General features: G+C 51.6%; 1 protein-coding gene across 3 annotated transcripts in view; it reads right to left on the minus strand.

Moving 5' to 3' along the window:
• The window catches only part of Kazn (kazrin, periplakin interacting protein), a 988,882-nt gene that overhangs the window by 379,595 nt on the left and 594,772 nt on the right, over nt 1–14,515 (minus strand). For 2 of the 3 annotated variants that reach the window (NM_001415945.1, NM_001014070.4), the window contains 1 exon segment: nt 6,450–6,865. In NM_001415945.1, the coding sequence (NP_001402874.1) occupies nt 6,450–6,690 (241 nt within the window). In that variant the 5' untranslated portion in view covers nt 6,691–6,865. 3 annotated transcript variants of the gene reach the window in all.

The following is a 14,515-nucleotide window of genomic DNA, read 5'->3' on the forward strand; positions in this document are numbered from 1 at the left end:
TTAAACAGAAGGGGACAGGGACTGGAGGGTGAGTGGGTCCTCCCCTTTATGACTTATCTCTGTCCTTTGGCCTGATGGTATAGTCTTGAAGGGGAACAGAAGCCTGTTATAAACTCCGGGGTGAGGGTCCCCATCAATCAGAGGGAAAGGAGGTCAAGGGGTTTTTCAGGAGCCCGACCTCGCGGTCTAGCACCACCTCAGCAAAGATACCAGAACGAATTTAGAACCAACGATTTCCTTTTCCACGGAAGCCACCTGCTTGAACAGTTGCTGTTGCCAAACTCCTCAACTCAGACTCCATCCAGCTTTGTTCATGTCTGCGGAGGCTGAGGATTCTGAGGGGGAAGCAGGAAGACCCACAGAGCGCAGCCTGCACACCGCCGCCGCTAGGTCTCGCGCAGCCTCACAGGGCAGAAGCTGCATCCTGAGCCTGGGTCTTCTGCCAGCTTCTACGTTACGGAGATGGTCCCTGCTAGGGAATACAGGGATGGTAGTTTGGCTCTGTGAGACTGTACTCTGCCACTGTGGGTGGCCACCCTTGTAGCTTCAGGGATGCTGACTCTTCTTAAGGGATTCTACCTGAACCTGCTTCCCTGCACCTTGGGGCATCAACATGCGGAGAGGTACTGGTGGCACCCGTGTCATACCCCAGATGTCAGTTACCCTGATATCCAACCCAAACAATATGGGCTGATTCGTATTTGAAAGTTCACTTCACGCCCTGGACCTACCACACACAACGAGTTCCCACCTTGTCTGACCTACGTGGCGCGTGCATGTACATGCAAACACGTGTGAGCATGTTTGGCCAAAGGCCAGAGTACAAGTAGACCTGTCCAGAATACGAAAGGCTCACCATGAGACTAGGCTCTTGCAACCTCAAGAGTGGAAAGACGTGATGGTTCTGGGCCCTTTGAACTCTGGCCATCGCCAATGCATGTGTCCTTCGGATCCACGCGGGTTGTTGGGACTTCCCGGCAAGTATAATCCAATGCTGAATCATACTTGGCACAGCTCAATTCTGAGCCTTTTATGATTAGAGATCTTTAAAGTTGAAGATACGGTGATACACACAAATGCACATGCACGCAAATCCGTATTCACAGGCACACATATGTACACAGAGTTTGGGGAGGATCTATTCCTAGGACCCTTTCAAAGCTTTGGTCTTAAAGATATGGAATTAAAGTAAATGCCCTCACTCCCTTCTCTGTTGCTCTGGTAAAACACTGACCAAAAACAACTCAGAGAGGAAAGGGTTTATTTGGCTTACAGATTACAGTTTATAGCGGAAGCCAGGGCAGGAGAGCAAGGCAGGAACCTAGAGGCAAGAACTGATCAGAGAGTAATGCTGCTGACTGGCTTGCTTCCGGGCTTATGCTCAACTCTCTTTATTACGCAGCCTAGGGTTGGTACCACCCATGGTAGGCTGGCCTCCCCTAGGTCGATTCTCAATCAAGCAAAGCCCCACCCTCCACATGCTCACGGACCAATTCCATGAAGGTTAATTCCCCAAATGAGGTTCCTTCTCCCCAGATGTGCCAAATTCACAATCAAAATTAGCCACACAGTAAGTAAGTCGCCTGACTTTGGCTGCTAACCAGACTTAGCATAAGAAGCCATCTTTTAAGGTCAGCTGTATGATGATGGGTGCCGAGGGATGAAAAGGCCAAAGGTCAGATGGGGACATCGCTATTGCCTCGTATTAGATGGGAGTCACTACAAGATGGATACACAAAACACCCAGTGAATGTGTCCAAGACCCCGACTTTGACCTTTTGTGCTCCACATGGCTGACAGGGTGGGCGGGCAGATTTCCGGTGAGCAATTTCCACCTGCCCAACCCACCTGCCACATGCTACCTGGCAACTAGGAAGTCACAAGTTAGGACCTATGGGATCCCTAAAAGGTGCCATTGGGGTTGAGGAGTTAGGGGGAGGGTGTGGAGACACAGGTCACCTCACACCAAGATGAAACGTAGCTTGTCCTCTTAGAGTGAAAATCGGGCCAACTAAGACATCAGACTGGTTTCGGAAAGCCACAAACAATCAGGAAACAAACACAGTAGTATGAAATGAACCAGAACCTCTACCTCAGGGACCCTCCCAAGGCATCTTTAAAGACAATGGAAAGATAGTAAATTATTAATAGCCAATCAATAACAAATGTCCACCATTTCCGTCCTTATGTGTAAGCAAGTTCTTGGTGACCCCGTGTGGGACTTTTTAGGAGAAGCAGTAAAGCCCCGCCTTCCGGGTTAGGCAAAGACATGGTCCTTCATCCCACTGTGGAGGCAAAGTGAGGGGCCTTGGAGATGTTGCCACAGGCCTAGGTTCCACCCCGTCTGCCATTTGGAAATCCCCTCTTTCGAAGCAGATAAAAAGTTCCCTTCGGAAAACAGTAGCAGAGGCAGAACGAATGGGAAAGCCGGTGCCAAAAGACTGATGTTACCGTGCAGAGCAACAAATGCCTAGCTTCTCTGCGGAGTCCCTTGCACGCGCCCACCGCTCCTAAGGGAATGCAAACCTTACCAGAGAGTTGTCAGTGTTTTGTAAAGAGGAAATGCCAGGACCCAGGCGGCTGTCTACTGCAGTGCCTGGAGAAGGCAGTGCGACCTGTGTGATTACGAAAACTTATAAACATGGAGGTTGATCCCTTCCCATCTCCCCCTTTAACAACTGAGGCAGACAGGGACCGCTTCCCTATCCTTGGCACCAAAGGAAGACACTTTCTGTGCATTGCCAGTGGGGGCAGGGGAGAGGGCTCAGTCAATTAAATGCTCTCCCCGCAGAAGCATGAGCACCAGAGTTCAGATCCCCAACATCCATGGGGAAAGAAAAGCTGAGCTCAGAAACTTGAACCCCATAATCCCAGCCCTGGGAGGGCAGAGCCTGGAAGGTAGGCAGGGAACACGTGAGGAAAACACCTCACATCCACTGCTGGGATCCACAGGCATGCAGGTACACACACCCCAGATAAACAACGAACTCAAGGCAGCGAGTGTCCATCCTACTGGGTGTAAGTATTTTATGTTCTGTGCAGTTAACACCTATTTAAATTGGGTGTAATGGCCTTAACTGTCTTACTCCATGCTCTGCAAAGCAGCCAATTGAATCTAACATTAGTCATTCATCAGATAAAACATTTTCAGAGACGCAAACTGCTCCATTTTGCCCTCAAAGAACAGCAAGCACTCTGAAAGACACTTTCCCAGAGCTGGGTACCGTGAGGAAAACAGCTTAGAAATGCCACTTCACACAACCCCCTTCCCACAGCGAGATGAACGGAAGCAATGCTTAGCTCTGTATTTTTTTATTTATTTTTTAAACCGAGCCTCCTTCTGTCCACCTGTCAAAACCAGTTATGACCCCGTCAACCCAAGAGGTAGCCTCTGGGGCTATGAAATGCACCACCACCAGGCACAGATGCCCTTGGCCAGGCTGGCCTACAGTCCTCCCTAGGATTATCCAACTCGCTTGGCTTGCAACAGGAGAGAGGCGATGGGCCCGCTGCCAAGAGCTCTTTCAAGAGAAATTCCGAAAGAAGATCCCGAGAAGTGCCGAGAGCCCAGATTTCCAGCAGTTCACTTTCTAGATTCGGTTACATAGCAACCGTGCCCGCTCACACAGGGTACCCGGCGAGTTAATATTTTGTTTAAACGGCACTCTGCCTTAACCCTCTAGGAAAACCCAAGTTTGCCTTGTCACATGGCACCAACCCAGGGGTCTCGCCTGCGACAGAATACCCAGTGAGGAAGGGGTGCACTTCCTTTATTCATTCCCAAAAAAGAAATTTAAAAAATTGAAAATGGATCTAACGGTCTCTTGGGGTGGGGGGCAAGGTAACATTTTCCTGAAATCACTTGTGGTAATGTTATTAAAGGAATACTAGCTCTTAATGTGTCCACAATGCACTTTCGCTAAAAGTGACTTACACGGTTGAATTTTGAAAGATGGATGGATACTCGAGGTGCATTCAAGACCCCACTTTGAAAAGTGACAACTGTACCAGGTGTTCCTAGAGTCTGGTCCCACTGAGTGGTACCAGTGCACACAGAATAAAATCACAGGAGCAACGCTAACCCAGAAGAACAGAAAGTCCCAAGAACCCCAACCCGGGGTTCCCTGCAACTCCCTGGTGCCCTGTCAGGAGGGACCCGAGGAAGGCAGCCAGCCATATCTGAAGACTCCAGAAACTGGGGGTGGGACCCAAATAAAAGCAAAACCTCACAAAGACTACGTTGCCCGAGTGCGTGCGTGTGCGTGTACACACACACACACACACACACACACACACACACCAGGATCGAGGTGTTATTATAGATAAGTAAATGCCCAGCGGGCTTATTAGGAATCTTATTTTTTTTTTAACATCTGCCTCACGCACATAAAGTCAAACTAACTTAGATGGACACGTGACCCACAGATGAGCTCAGTTAGAAATCATTAACACGTTTTCTGATTACGCAATCGCCAAGGGCCCATGGTAAGGGCTCTGAAAACCATTAGCAGTACTGACAGAAATGACCAAGACCCTTCTCCTCCGTCCTATTACCTACCCATTGTCAGCCATGGACATGGGGCACACGGCAGGTGCAAAGGTTCCTATGCGCACAGGGAGCTGCTGGTGTGGTGTGCTTTTAAGGATACTGGGTGACCCCGAAGCCACTTCCGTGTCTGTAGGCATGTGCCTCTTAGGAGGGAAAAGAAAAGAAAAGAAACACCCCCTGTTGCACCCCTACAACCATTCAGTCATAAAGATGCCAGCCTTTCGAGTTTCAAGAGGAGTGCACCAGCATAGCATGCCCAGCCCACAGCGCAACCAGCACTCGATGAAAAGCCACTTAACTTTTCCCTGTCTGAGAACGGCTGGATGGTGGGACTAGCCATTCGATGTCCCTTTTTAGGGCTCCCACTTCTCAGCAGAATGCCAGCTCTTAGCTAGTTCTGGAACATCAGAACACTCTCTGCTTACAGAAATCAAAGCATCACCCTGCATCTAGCCTGCTTTCCCCTTCTCTCACCTACTGTTCTTTCTCACAGGATGACATAACCAGGGATGGGTGAGGAGAACAACCAGACGCCAACCTGGAAACCTTGTAGCAAACACCAGGGCCGCTCCACCATCTCACCATTACATCATGGCCAAATTACAACCTCGCTTCCTAAAGACTTCCAACAGGCTTGGGAAGGACCAAGTTAGGGTCTGACTTAGAAATCACAAAACTGCAGATCTTGAAGTTGCAAGTCTCACAGAGCAAAGGCATACCTTCCCAAGTAGGTAAGGCCAAAGCAGACTGATGCAGTGAGTGAAGGCATCTCGGTTGGAAAAAAAAAAAAGACACTCTCCACACTCAGGAGGAGCTGTTGAGATAGCAGAACCAGAAAATCACTCCGAACCATTGAACAATGCTACCTTACACTCCAAGTGACATTTATACAAGTGATCCTCTTGGACTGGAGGTTTTTTTCCCCTCTCTCCATCTTTTGGATTTTAGCAGTTTAGTTTACAATTCAAATGGTTTGAATAAAGCAGCCGTACTGATTCTTAAAAGCGACGGGAGAGGGGGAGGGGGGCCCTGAAAAGCTTGCTTTTGCTTTCCAACTCTCAGAAAAAAAAAACCACCACGCGTGGCAAGGCCACCTTACTACACACCTTTAACCTTTGCTGGGGGTTCAGAAGTGTCATCTCTCAATGTCAGCACCGGCCAGCTGTCTTTTCTTCCCCCTTCGTCTAAACCGCAGAAGGGTCCTTCAAACAGGGGCTCCTAGCAACCTACCATTCGAGCCTTCACTTCTCCAGTCAGCCATCAATCAACCTCTGAGGTCTGTGATTTCCCCCTGGGAAGCGCTCTTGCCCGTAGAGCTGCTGGAAACGTAAAACTCTATGCAGACCCCAGCATCCACACCACTGCCTGCACCATCTCAAGGATGGAGAAAATAAACTCCAGATGCAACCCAGCCAAGGGGCTTGGCGTCCGCGGAGAAAAGTGCATGCAAGTCCACTTCCCTTGGGCAGCAGAGCCCAGAGACCCCCGCTGGGAAATCATTTCAGAGGCCTTTGGAACTGGAGGGTTGGGACGGGGAGGGGAGCAGATTATGGGGGAGAGGGCACAAAAAGTTTGCCGCGGCTCTGGGGCCTGTGTGCCATCCAAAGGACACTTTCCACTGCCTGAAAAGAACCGGCCCAAAGGCGCCTAGCTTTAGCGGGCGGGGGCCAGTGTGACCGTGTGACCCACTGTGCACACTGCACCCCGGTTGGCGTTAATGACAACCGCTATGGAACTCCCAAGCCGGGAAGCAGCGGGTTGACACTGCCAAGCGAAAAGGGTTACGAACCACAATGCAAAGCCATCTCGCGGCGAGCGTGAGGGACACCGCGGGCCCGGCCACCACCAGGACCGGTGAGCGCGCTCTGGGTCCCCGCCCCGGGCGCCGGGCTCTCCCTACCTTGAGCTCCGTGCTGATGGTTCTCCATGGTCGCCACCGCCGAGTCAGCCACCGTCACCGCTGCTGCCGAGGCGCTGGTCGCAGCTCCCGGGCCCGAGCCGGGGCCGCCGCCTCCGCCGCTCAATTCCGCCAGTCTCCGGTTGGTGGCCGTGAGTTCGGCTCGCAGGTTGGTCACCTCCTGGCTGGCCGACTGGACCGCCCCATCGATGCGGAGCGCGAGCTGCTTATTGTCTTCCATCATGCTCAGGATTTTGGCCTGGGGGCGAGAGAGGTGACAAAGAGCTGCATGATGCACGCGGGGGGCGCGTGGCCGGCCGTGGCCCCGGCTCTACCTGTTGGGTCACCCCAGCGGCCCGGGTTTCCCCGCGCCCCGACCCCCAGGCACCGGCAAGCGCCGGCTCCTCCGGCGCAGGAATGACAGCGGCGCCTCCAGCCCGAGCCGCGGCGTTGGTGAGGCGGCGCGGGGAGGAGGAGGAAAAAGAGGAGGAGAACGGGAGGAGGAGGAGCAGCCGAGATCGGCAAGACCCCGGCGGGCGGGCGAGCTGCGCGCAGAGGACACCGTGCGCCTCCCGAGCCAGGCACTCTCCGAGTGGAGCCTACCATTCGCGGCTCGCTCGGGAGGGGGCCCTGCAGGGGACCTCGGCGACCTCTCCCGCCTCGTGAGCCCCCCACCTCGGGGACACACCCCCAGGGAGTGGAGGAGGAGGGCGGCGCCCTCATGAGGCTGGAGGTGGCACCCCCAAGCGAAGGGTTAGGAGTGTATCTCGGACCCCGGCTGTCCCACTGTCCCCTCCCTGCGGCGGTGGGCAGCCCCGCCCCAGCCAACTACTGCCCTGCTCCGGGCTGGGGTCGCAGAGGAGGAGGTGGTGGATGCTTAGCGGAGAGGGGAGCTTGCAAAGGGGGCCCCTTGGAGGGGAGCGTGGGATGGAAGGCCGAGGGAGGGGGCTGCTGGAGTGAGCTCGGGAGTGGAGTTCTTGTTTTGCTAGTTGCAGGGATGAAATACCCAGCGGGGAGGAGAGATGGTGGACAGCGAGCCTGCCACCTTCCACCCCCACCTCAGAGCCTGACCTGCGCTCTTCTTCCCCAGCCTGGGCCAGTGGTGCCGAGGCCTGCCCGCAGCCCAGAGAGTGAGTGTGCACACTCAAGAATGAGGGATAGCTTCAACCTGGTCTTAAGCTCCTTGGCTGGTCTAAACCTTAGTGGGAGTAGAGAGCTGAGGCCAGAGGAGGGTTGGGAGGTGTGATTGACTTCTTTTTTCTTCTTCTGAGGTAGGAATGTTGACCCTGTTTTCTTTCGTGTACCTACTCTCCCTTCTAAGAAGAATCGAGGTAACCTTAACTTGGATACCCCCCCAACACACACACACACACACACCATCGCCTTTCTCTCCCAGAGCACACACGGGCTTTGCATTTTTCAGTGGGGCCCTGGATTCCAGCCACCAGACCTTGTTACCATAGCAAGCTTCATTCCATGCAAATAGGAGGCTTTCAAAGAGCCAAGTGTAACCCCTGCCAACAGTGTGCCGCCATTCCAGGCCAGGCAACCTGGGGACAAGGGCTCACTGCAAAAACTGAAGGGGTGCTCCGGATGAGATCCTCGAGCTCCAGGTTCAAGAGCATTTATTGGAAGTCCCCAAGAACTAAGCAGAGCATGCATGCTCGAGGCGTGTGTGTGTGTGTGTGTGTGTGTGTGTGTGTGTGTGTGTGTGTGAGACTCCATAGGGTAAAGGGTTTTAGGTGCAAACAGGTACTGGATAGGGTTTATCGATCCATCAAGGCCACAGAAGTCAGACGGAGCGGGGGTTGGGCATAAGTAATCCCTGAAACCAGTTAATCCCACGCGCTTTCAGTAAACTTGTTGTTGTCTTTGAGACAGGATGTCTTAGTCAGGTTTCTACTGCTGCACTGAAACACCATGACCAAGAAGCAAGTTGGGGAGGAAAGGGTTGATTCAGCTTCCACTTCCACATTGCTGTTCATCACCAAAGGAAACCAGGACTGGAACTCACACAGGCAGGAACCTGGAGGCAAGAGACGATGCAGAGGCCATGGAGGGGTGCTGCTTCCTGGCTTGCTCCCCATGGCGTGCTCAGCTTGCTCTCTTATAGAACTCAAGACTACAAGCCCAGGGACGGTACCACTCGCAATGGGCTGGACCCTTCCCCCTTGATCACTAATTGAGAAAATGCCTTACAGTTGGATCTCATGGAGGGATTTCCTCCTTTCTCTGTGATAACTCAAGCTTGTGTCAAGTTGACACACAGAACCAGCCAGTACACAGGGTCTCTCCAACTCCTGATATAGTGAAGAATGACCTTGAACTTGTGATTCTCCTGCCTTGCTGACTTTACAGGACAGTGCCAGGCTTAACAGGCATGCAACATCACGATGTCTGGTTTATTTGGTATTGGGATCAAACCATGGGCTTGGACTGTGCTAGACAAAAACTACCAACTGAGTTACAACCCCACTGACTTCTTTTATGCAGAACCATAAAAGTATACTGTTGCCCTGACCCTCTCCCCGTGGGCAAGCTTTTGCAAGAGGAGGGCACAGGGTGTAGTTTTTCTCTATCTAACTTGCTCGGTCATGGACTGCACCTTTGACCTTGGCCCTTTGTAGCTCAGCTTTGACCGAGCAGATGGACAGAGGCCTTCAGAGATGCCGGGTGTGTTTAATGCCCAGGTTCAGTTCAGACCTTTAGGAAGTAACTGGGAGGCATCTAAGAGCAAGGCTTTGTGAAGCTCCTAAAAGACTGATGTCACAGGGAAACCCAGTTTGGCAATCCTTTAAAAAGTTAAAGGTGGTGTGATGTCCTTTAATCTCAGTACTCATGACGTAGAGGCAGGAGGGTCGCTGCCAGTTCGAGGCCATTCTGGTCTACACAGGAAGTTCTAGGTCAGCCAGCCAGGGCTACATAGTAAGACACAGTCTCAAAAACAAAACAAAACAAAACAAATACATTAATTAAGTTTAAAGAAAGAGGAAGGTTAAATGAGGGATTATTACGTAGCCAGGCAAACCCATTGTCAACAGCCTGAAGCAAAACTTCAGAAGTGGTGGCAGTGTTGTCAAGTTCATAGTGTTAGCAGTTCATAGTGACACTGTCTGCCATAGTCAGCAGGTGGAGAGAACTCAGCTGCCCACCAACAGATGAAGAAACAAGGCTGGCTTTGAGTACGGTGTGATTATTCAGCCATGGTAAGGCTTCACGACAGACATTCGCCGTAGCCGTGAAACCGCCAAACACTGTCTCAGACACGGAAGGTCACACAATGTATGACTCTGTTTATATGAGAATCCAGGGGAGGTAAGCCTAGGGAGACAGAAGGCAGACAGGTGGCTAGGAGAGCAGAGCCTGAGGAGGGAGCTGCTTTCTGGGTTATTTTTGGAGTTTTCTAGGGTATGCGGGGTGATGAAGGTATCACAGGCAGTGGCTGTGTTTGCACAAAGTTACAGACAGGCTAAAGGTCATCAAGCTGTTTGATACTGGTATCGTGTTATATGAATTTTGAAGGCATAAAATAAAAGCATGTGTGGGTTGGTGGCAGGGGTGCTCTGGGAGTAAACTCAACCAGAAAAGAAGAACGACTGTACTCAAAAGATGGTGGTGGTGGTGGTGATGGTGGTGATGGTGGTGGTGGTGGTGATGGTGGTGATGGTGGTGGTGATGGTGGTGGTGGTGATGGTGGTGGTGGTGGTGATGGTGGTGATGGTGGTGATGGTGGTGGTGGTGGTGGTGGTGGTGATGGTGGTGATGGTGGTGATGGTGGTGGTGATGGTTGTGATGGTGATGGTGGTAGTGATGGTGATGGTGGTGGTGATGGTGGTGGTGGCAGTGATGGTGGTGGTGGCATGTGATCACACCCTCTATGACACTCACCAGAAGGGCAGTGATGTGTTTGCATGTTCCTCCAGCTTCACTGTGAACTTGTGGACAGGAGAGGAGGGTGGCTGGGGTTTCTATTGTTGCTCTTCCCATTTTCGACAGCGAGCCCATAGCAAGCGCTTCATCTTCCGTTGCGTGTGAGTGTGTTGTGCAGTAAACAAGCGGAGGGAGTGTTACTCATTCTCCGTCTGCGGAGAGACTGTCCCACGCACTGGCATCCCCGCATCAAATCAGAACAAAACAAACACATGGGGAGGGAGAGAAGCAAGGCACAGCTTTTGTTTTTCTCTCTTTTCCCTGGTGAGTGTGTGTGTGTGTGTGTGTGTGTGTGTGTGTGTGTGTGATGTGTGCATGGAAATATGCACATACCCATTTGTGTGCACATGTAGGTAGAGGTCAGAGGTCAATCTCTCTCTCTCTCTCTCTCTCTCTCTCTCTCTCTCTCTCATTTTCTGAGACAGGCTCTCTCACTGGGCCTGGAGCTCACGGGTCTGGTAAGAATGGGCTAGTGAACCCCAGAAACCTACCTGTCTCTGCTCCACAGTGCTGGGATTGATCATATCTCAATTTTTGTATGATCATTGGGGTTCAGAACCCAGGTCCTCTTCCCACCTTCAGGATAAGCACATCACTGTCAGAACCATCTTTCAGCCCTCTTGAGTCTCTCTGCATTGCTCTCTCTGAGGTTTCCTAGCCCTTGCTTTAGAAAGTTAAGGGATGCCTCCTGTGGTCTAAAAGAATTTCAGGGTTTGTTTACCTTATTTTTCTGGATGAGAAAGGGCGCCTTTGTCAGCTGGGCCGCCCTGCATTCACTTGCACACAAAGTACCAGATCTCAGGCAGACAGCTTAAGGATACACAAGATCTCAACCCCCAAGATCTGGTTTTACTTCCTGACTTCCAGCCCCGCACTCAGATCCTCCTAGGATGACCCTAAGGAACAAAATAGCAGCAGAACCCATGTCTTCTTATGAGCTCAGAGAGAAGAATCTCCTAGCATCAGTGCTCAGTGGGTCAGGGATGTGGCCAGGTTGTTAAAGAGCTTCTGGGCCAGCAAGAGGGCCAGAGTTCGAGTCACCATTGCGTGTGTCAGCCTCCCTGTAATCCCAGCCTCAGGAATCAGAAGATAGGGCAGACCCAGAGCATGCTGGGTAGAGTGAGACTAGCCTTATTAATGAGCTCTGAGTTTGATTGAGAAGCCTGTCTCAATGAATAACATGGAAGAGGGATGGATTCCTGATATCAACCTTGGGCCCCTATATGCGTGGACATGCACACTTGCACATGCACGTGCAAACCTGTATATACACAGGCATGCATATAAACATATAAAAATGAAGAAAGGAAAGAGAGGAGGAGGGAAGGAGGAAAGATGCGAGGGACACAGAGAGAGACAGAGAGAGAGAGAGAGAGAGAGAGAGAGAGAGAGAGAGAGAGAGAGAGAGAGAGAGAACACCAAGGCTCAGTGCACACCCATAGCAGACAAACCATGTGCATGTACTCTCTTCCCAGATCAGACCAGCCTTGCCGCTGGACTACAAACTGGACCCTCTAAAATGGAGGAAGTCGGGAATAACATCCTGGATCCCCCCCTCCTCCGTGGCTGTCCTCCTCCACAATCTCGTGATGCTGCTTGGTAGCCGAAGGCCACGGGTCTCACGTCCTCTAGCTTCCTCCTTGTCTGCAGACAAATGGAGGCTAGATGCAGAAACGAGGGCCTGCAGATGCTGAGGAAGGAGCCAGGAGCAATTAATGTCCCGTTCTAGAGAGTGACCCATCTTCCCCTGGTATCACGGCCCTGTTCTAAATTACAGCCTAGCACAGTCAGGCCACGGGCTCCGTGTGCTGCAGCTCTCAATTCTTCCTACCTCGGAGTCTTCTTCTCCTTTCACTTTTTCCTAGCCCAGAATCTTCTCCCTCGACTCTCTGCCCTTGATTCCTTGTCATCGCTCAGTTTTAACATTCCACTCTGACATCTCGTAGCACAGATCACCATAGATGGCTGCTCTGTCTCTTTACCTCGAGCTACTGTGGAGGACAGATTGAGAGGTCGGTCACCATCAGTGTAACTCACCTGAGTAGAGGTCCCCAGGCATTTTTCTATTTTGTGTTGGCATTCCCAGAAACGAATGTCTCTTTAGTGATCTACCTTGATTATTTACATAGCAATGGAAATCCTTGTTTAAGACTCTCCCCTCCCCAACCACATGTAGCTACCCAGCTTGAGCGTAGGCCTCGAATGGTGGAACAGGGGAAGGGGTCGGTTGTCTCCTCAGTTCTGAGTTTGTTGCCGGGATCGCCACGGACGCTTTTCCCGAGAGTGTGTGGAGAGCAAAGCAAATTCATGTCCTTTGTCCCCACACCTCCATATCCACAAATAGTTTCATTTCCCTAATTAAAACCCTCTGAAAATCCAGTTGTCCCTAGGAAACCTAGTTACGAGCTCTCTCCTTCTTACTGCAATCCTGCTGGGCGAGGAAGGGGCTGGATTGTGGATCTGATGCTTAACCCTCCTAGGGCTTCCTGGAAGGTTTCCCCAAGACTCTGACCCCGCCTGCATCCATCCACACATGCTTACTGAGTGGGTGAGCTGGGGTCCGGCATTGTGCTACTCCCACATGTGGCCCAGATTCCTCTCTGACTCAATCTGGGACTCATTTTCTGTCTGGCTGGGAAACTGGAGGTGGCATTCATGCACATTTCCTGCGAACTGAGAGACAGCCAAGGGTTTGTGGGGATCCCTGTGCAGGACAGGTGGGAGGGAGAGTCTGAGGGAGGAGCCAGCATATGGTAGACTACTGGGCTCTGGAGTCAGTGACCGTGGGACCTTGGTACTTGGTAGACTTGGCACAAGGCTGCTACAGGATGTGGGGAACATCTGAGGAGGTGGCACAGCCACCGTCCTAAGAAGTTAAGGGCCACTACTCCAAAGCGGCATCCCTTGCCAGGCACTGTGAGGCACTCCTCCAGACTTCAGGCTGCTCCTAGTCTTTCCCAATATGTGGGTGAAGTCCTCCGTAACACGGAATCTTCAGAAGATGCTTGCTAAAAACCAAGAAGCCTAGGGGCTTGGAGGTGGCTCGGTTGGTAAGGTGACTGCTTTGCAAGCACAAGGACCAGAGTTTGAATCCTCAGAAGAAACCACATTCAAAAAAAAGACCAACCAACCAACCAACCAACCAACCAACCAGCCATGCATGGTGCTGTGTATCCAGAATCTGAGTGCTGAGCAGGCAAAGGCGGGCCCCATGGCTAGACATTCTAGTTTACTTGGCTAGTTTGAAGCCAGTAAAAAGCCCTGCCTCAAAAATCAAGCTGGAGTGTGCTTGAGGAATGATAATTAAGGTTGACCTCTGTCTTTCATATGTGTGTGCGCGCGCGCGCGCACACACACACACACACACACACACACACAGACACACACACACACACACACACACACACACACACACACACACACAGAGAGTGAAATAAAAAGAGACTTAGGTCATCCTCATGATCTATCAGAATCCCTGGGCAGAGCCCAGAATTCACATCTGCAGAATGTTGCACGGGAGAATCCAATGCATGATAAAGTCGGAGTCCACATCTTTGGATGCCCAGGTCAGGGACTCACAAGTTCCAGGCACAATGTGGACTGTGTGACTGCTGGAAGTATGTCAGCCTCAGGGATGGCTGTGAGGGTTCCCTGTCCATGCTCTCCCTGTCTGTCCAGTCTCCTCCACCTCCTCTGTCAGAGTCCTTGGAGAATTCCTTTCCCCTCTGCAGATGGATGCTGTATTTATTCAAATTGTCACATGTGAATCCCGGCCAATCTAGGAGATGTATCTCATGTGCGTTTACACGGTTTACTTTGGCTGAGTGGGGTTTTAACTTGCACTCTGGGGGAAAGCACAACACATTTTAAAGACAGGAACGGCCAGCGGATCAGCTATGGGTGAGAAGACTCTTGGGGACAAAGACTGAGGAGGGAGTTCAGACAACAGGACCCCATCCGTTGACTTCAGAGCCACTGTGCTGAGACAAGGAAGTTTGAGGGACAAATGGGGGAGAGTGTTGTCAGGCTTTAGGGCAGAGCCTGTGGCCATAAGAGGGCAAGGCCTGTGTATGAGGGTTGACCGTGTACATTGATGTACATATGGTTATATCTGTGTGGACACAATGCAGAAACGTTAG

Source organism: Rattus norvegicus, chromosome 5, assembly GCF_021556685.1.
Source record: "Rattus norvegicus strain SHRSP/BbbUtx chromosome 5, alternate assembly SHRSP_T2T, whole genome shotgun sequence".
In the NCBI taxonomy this organism is placed as follows: domain Eukaryota; kingdom Metazoa; phylum Chordata; class Mammalia; order Rodentia; family Muridae; genus Rattus; species Rattus norvegicus.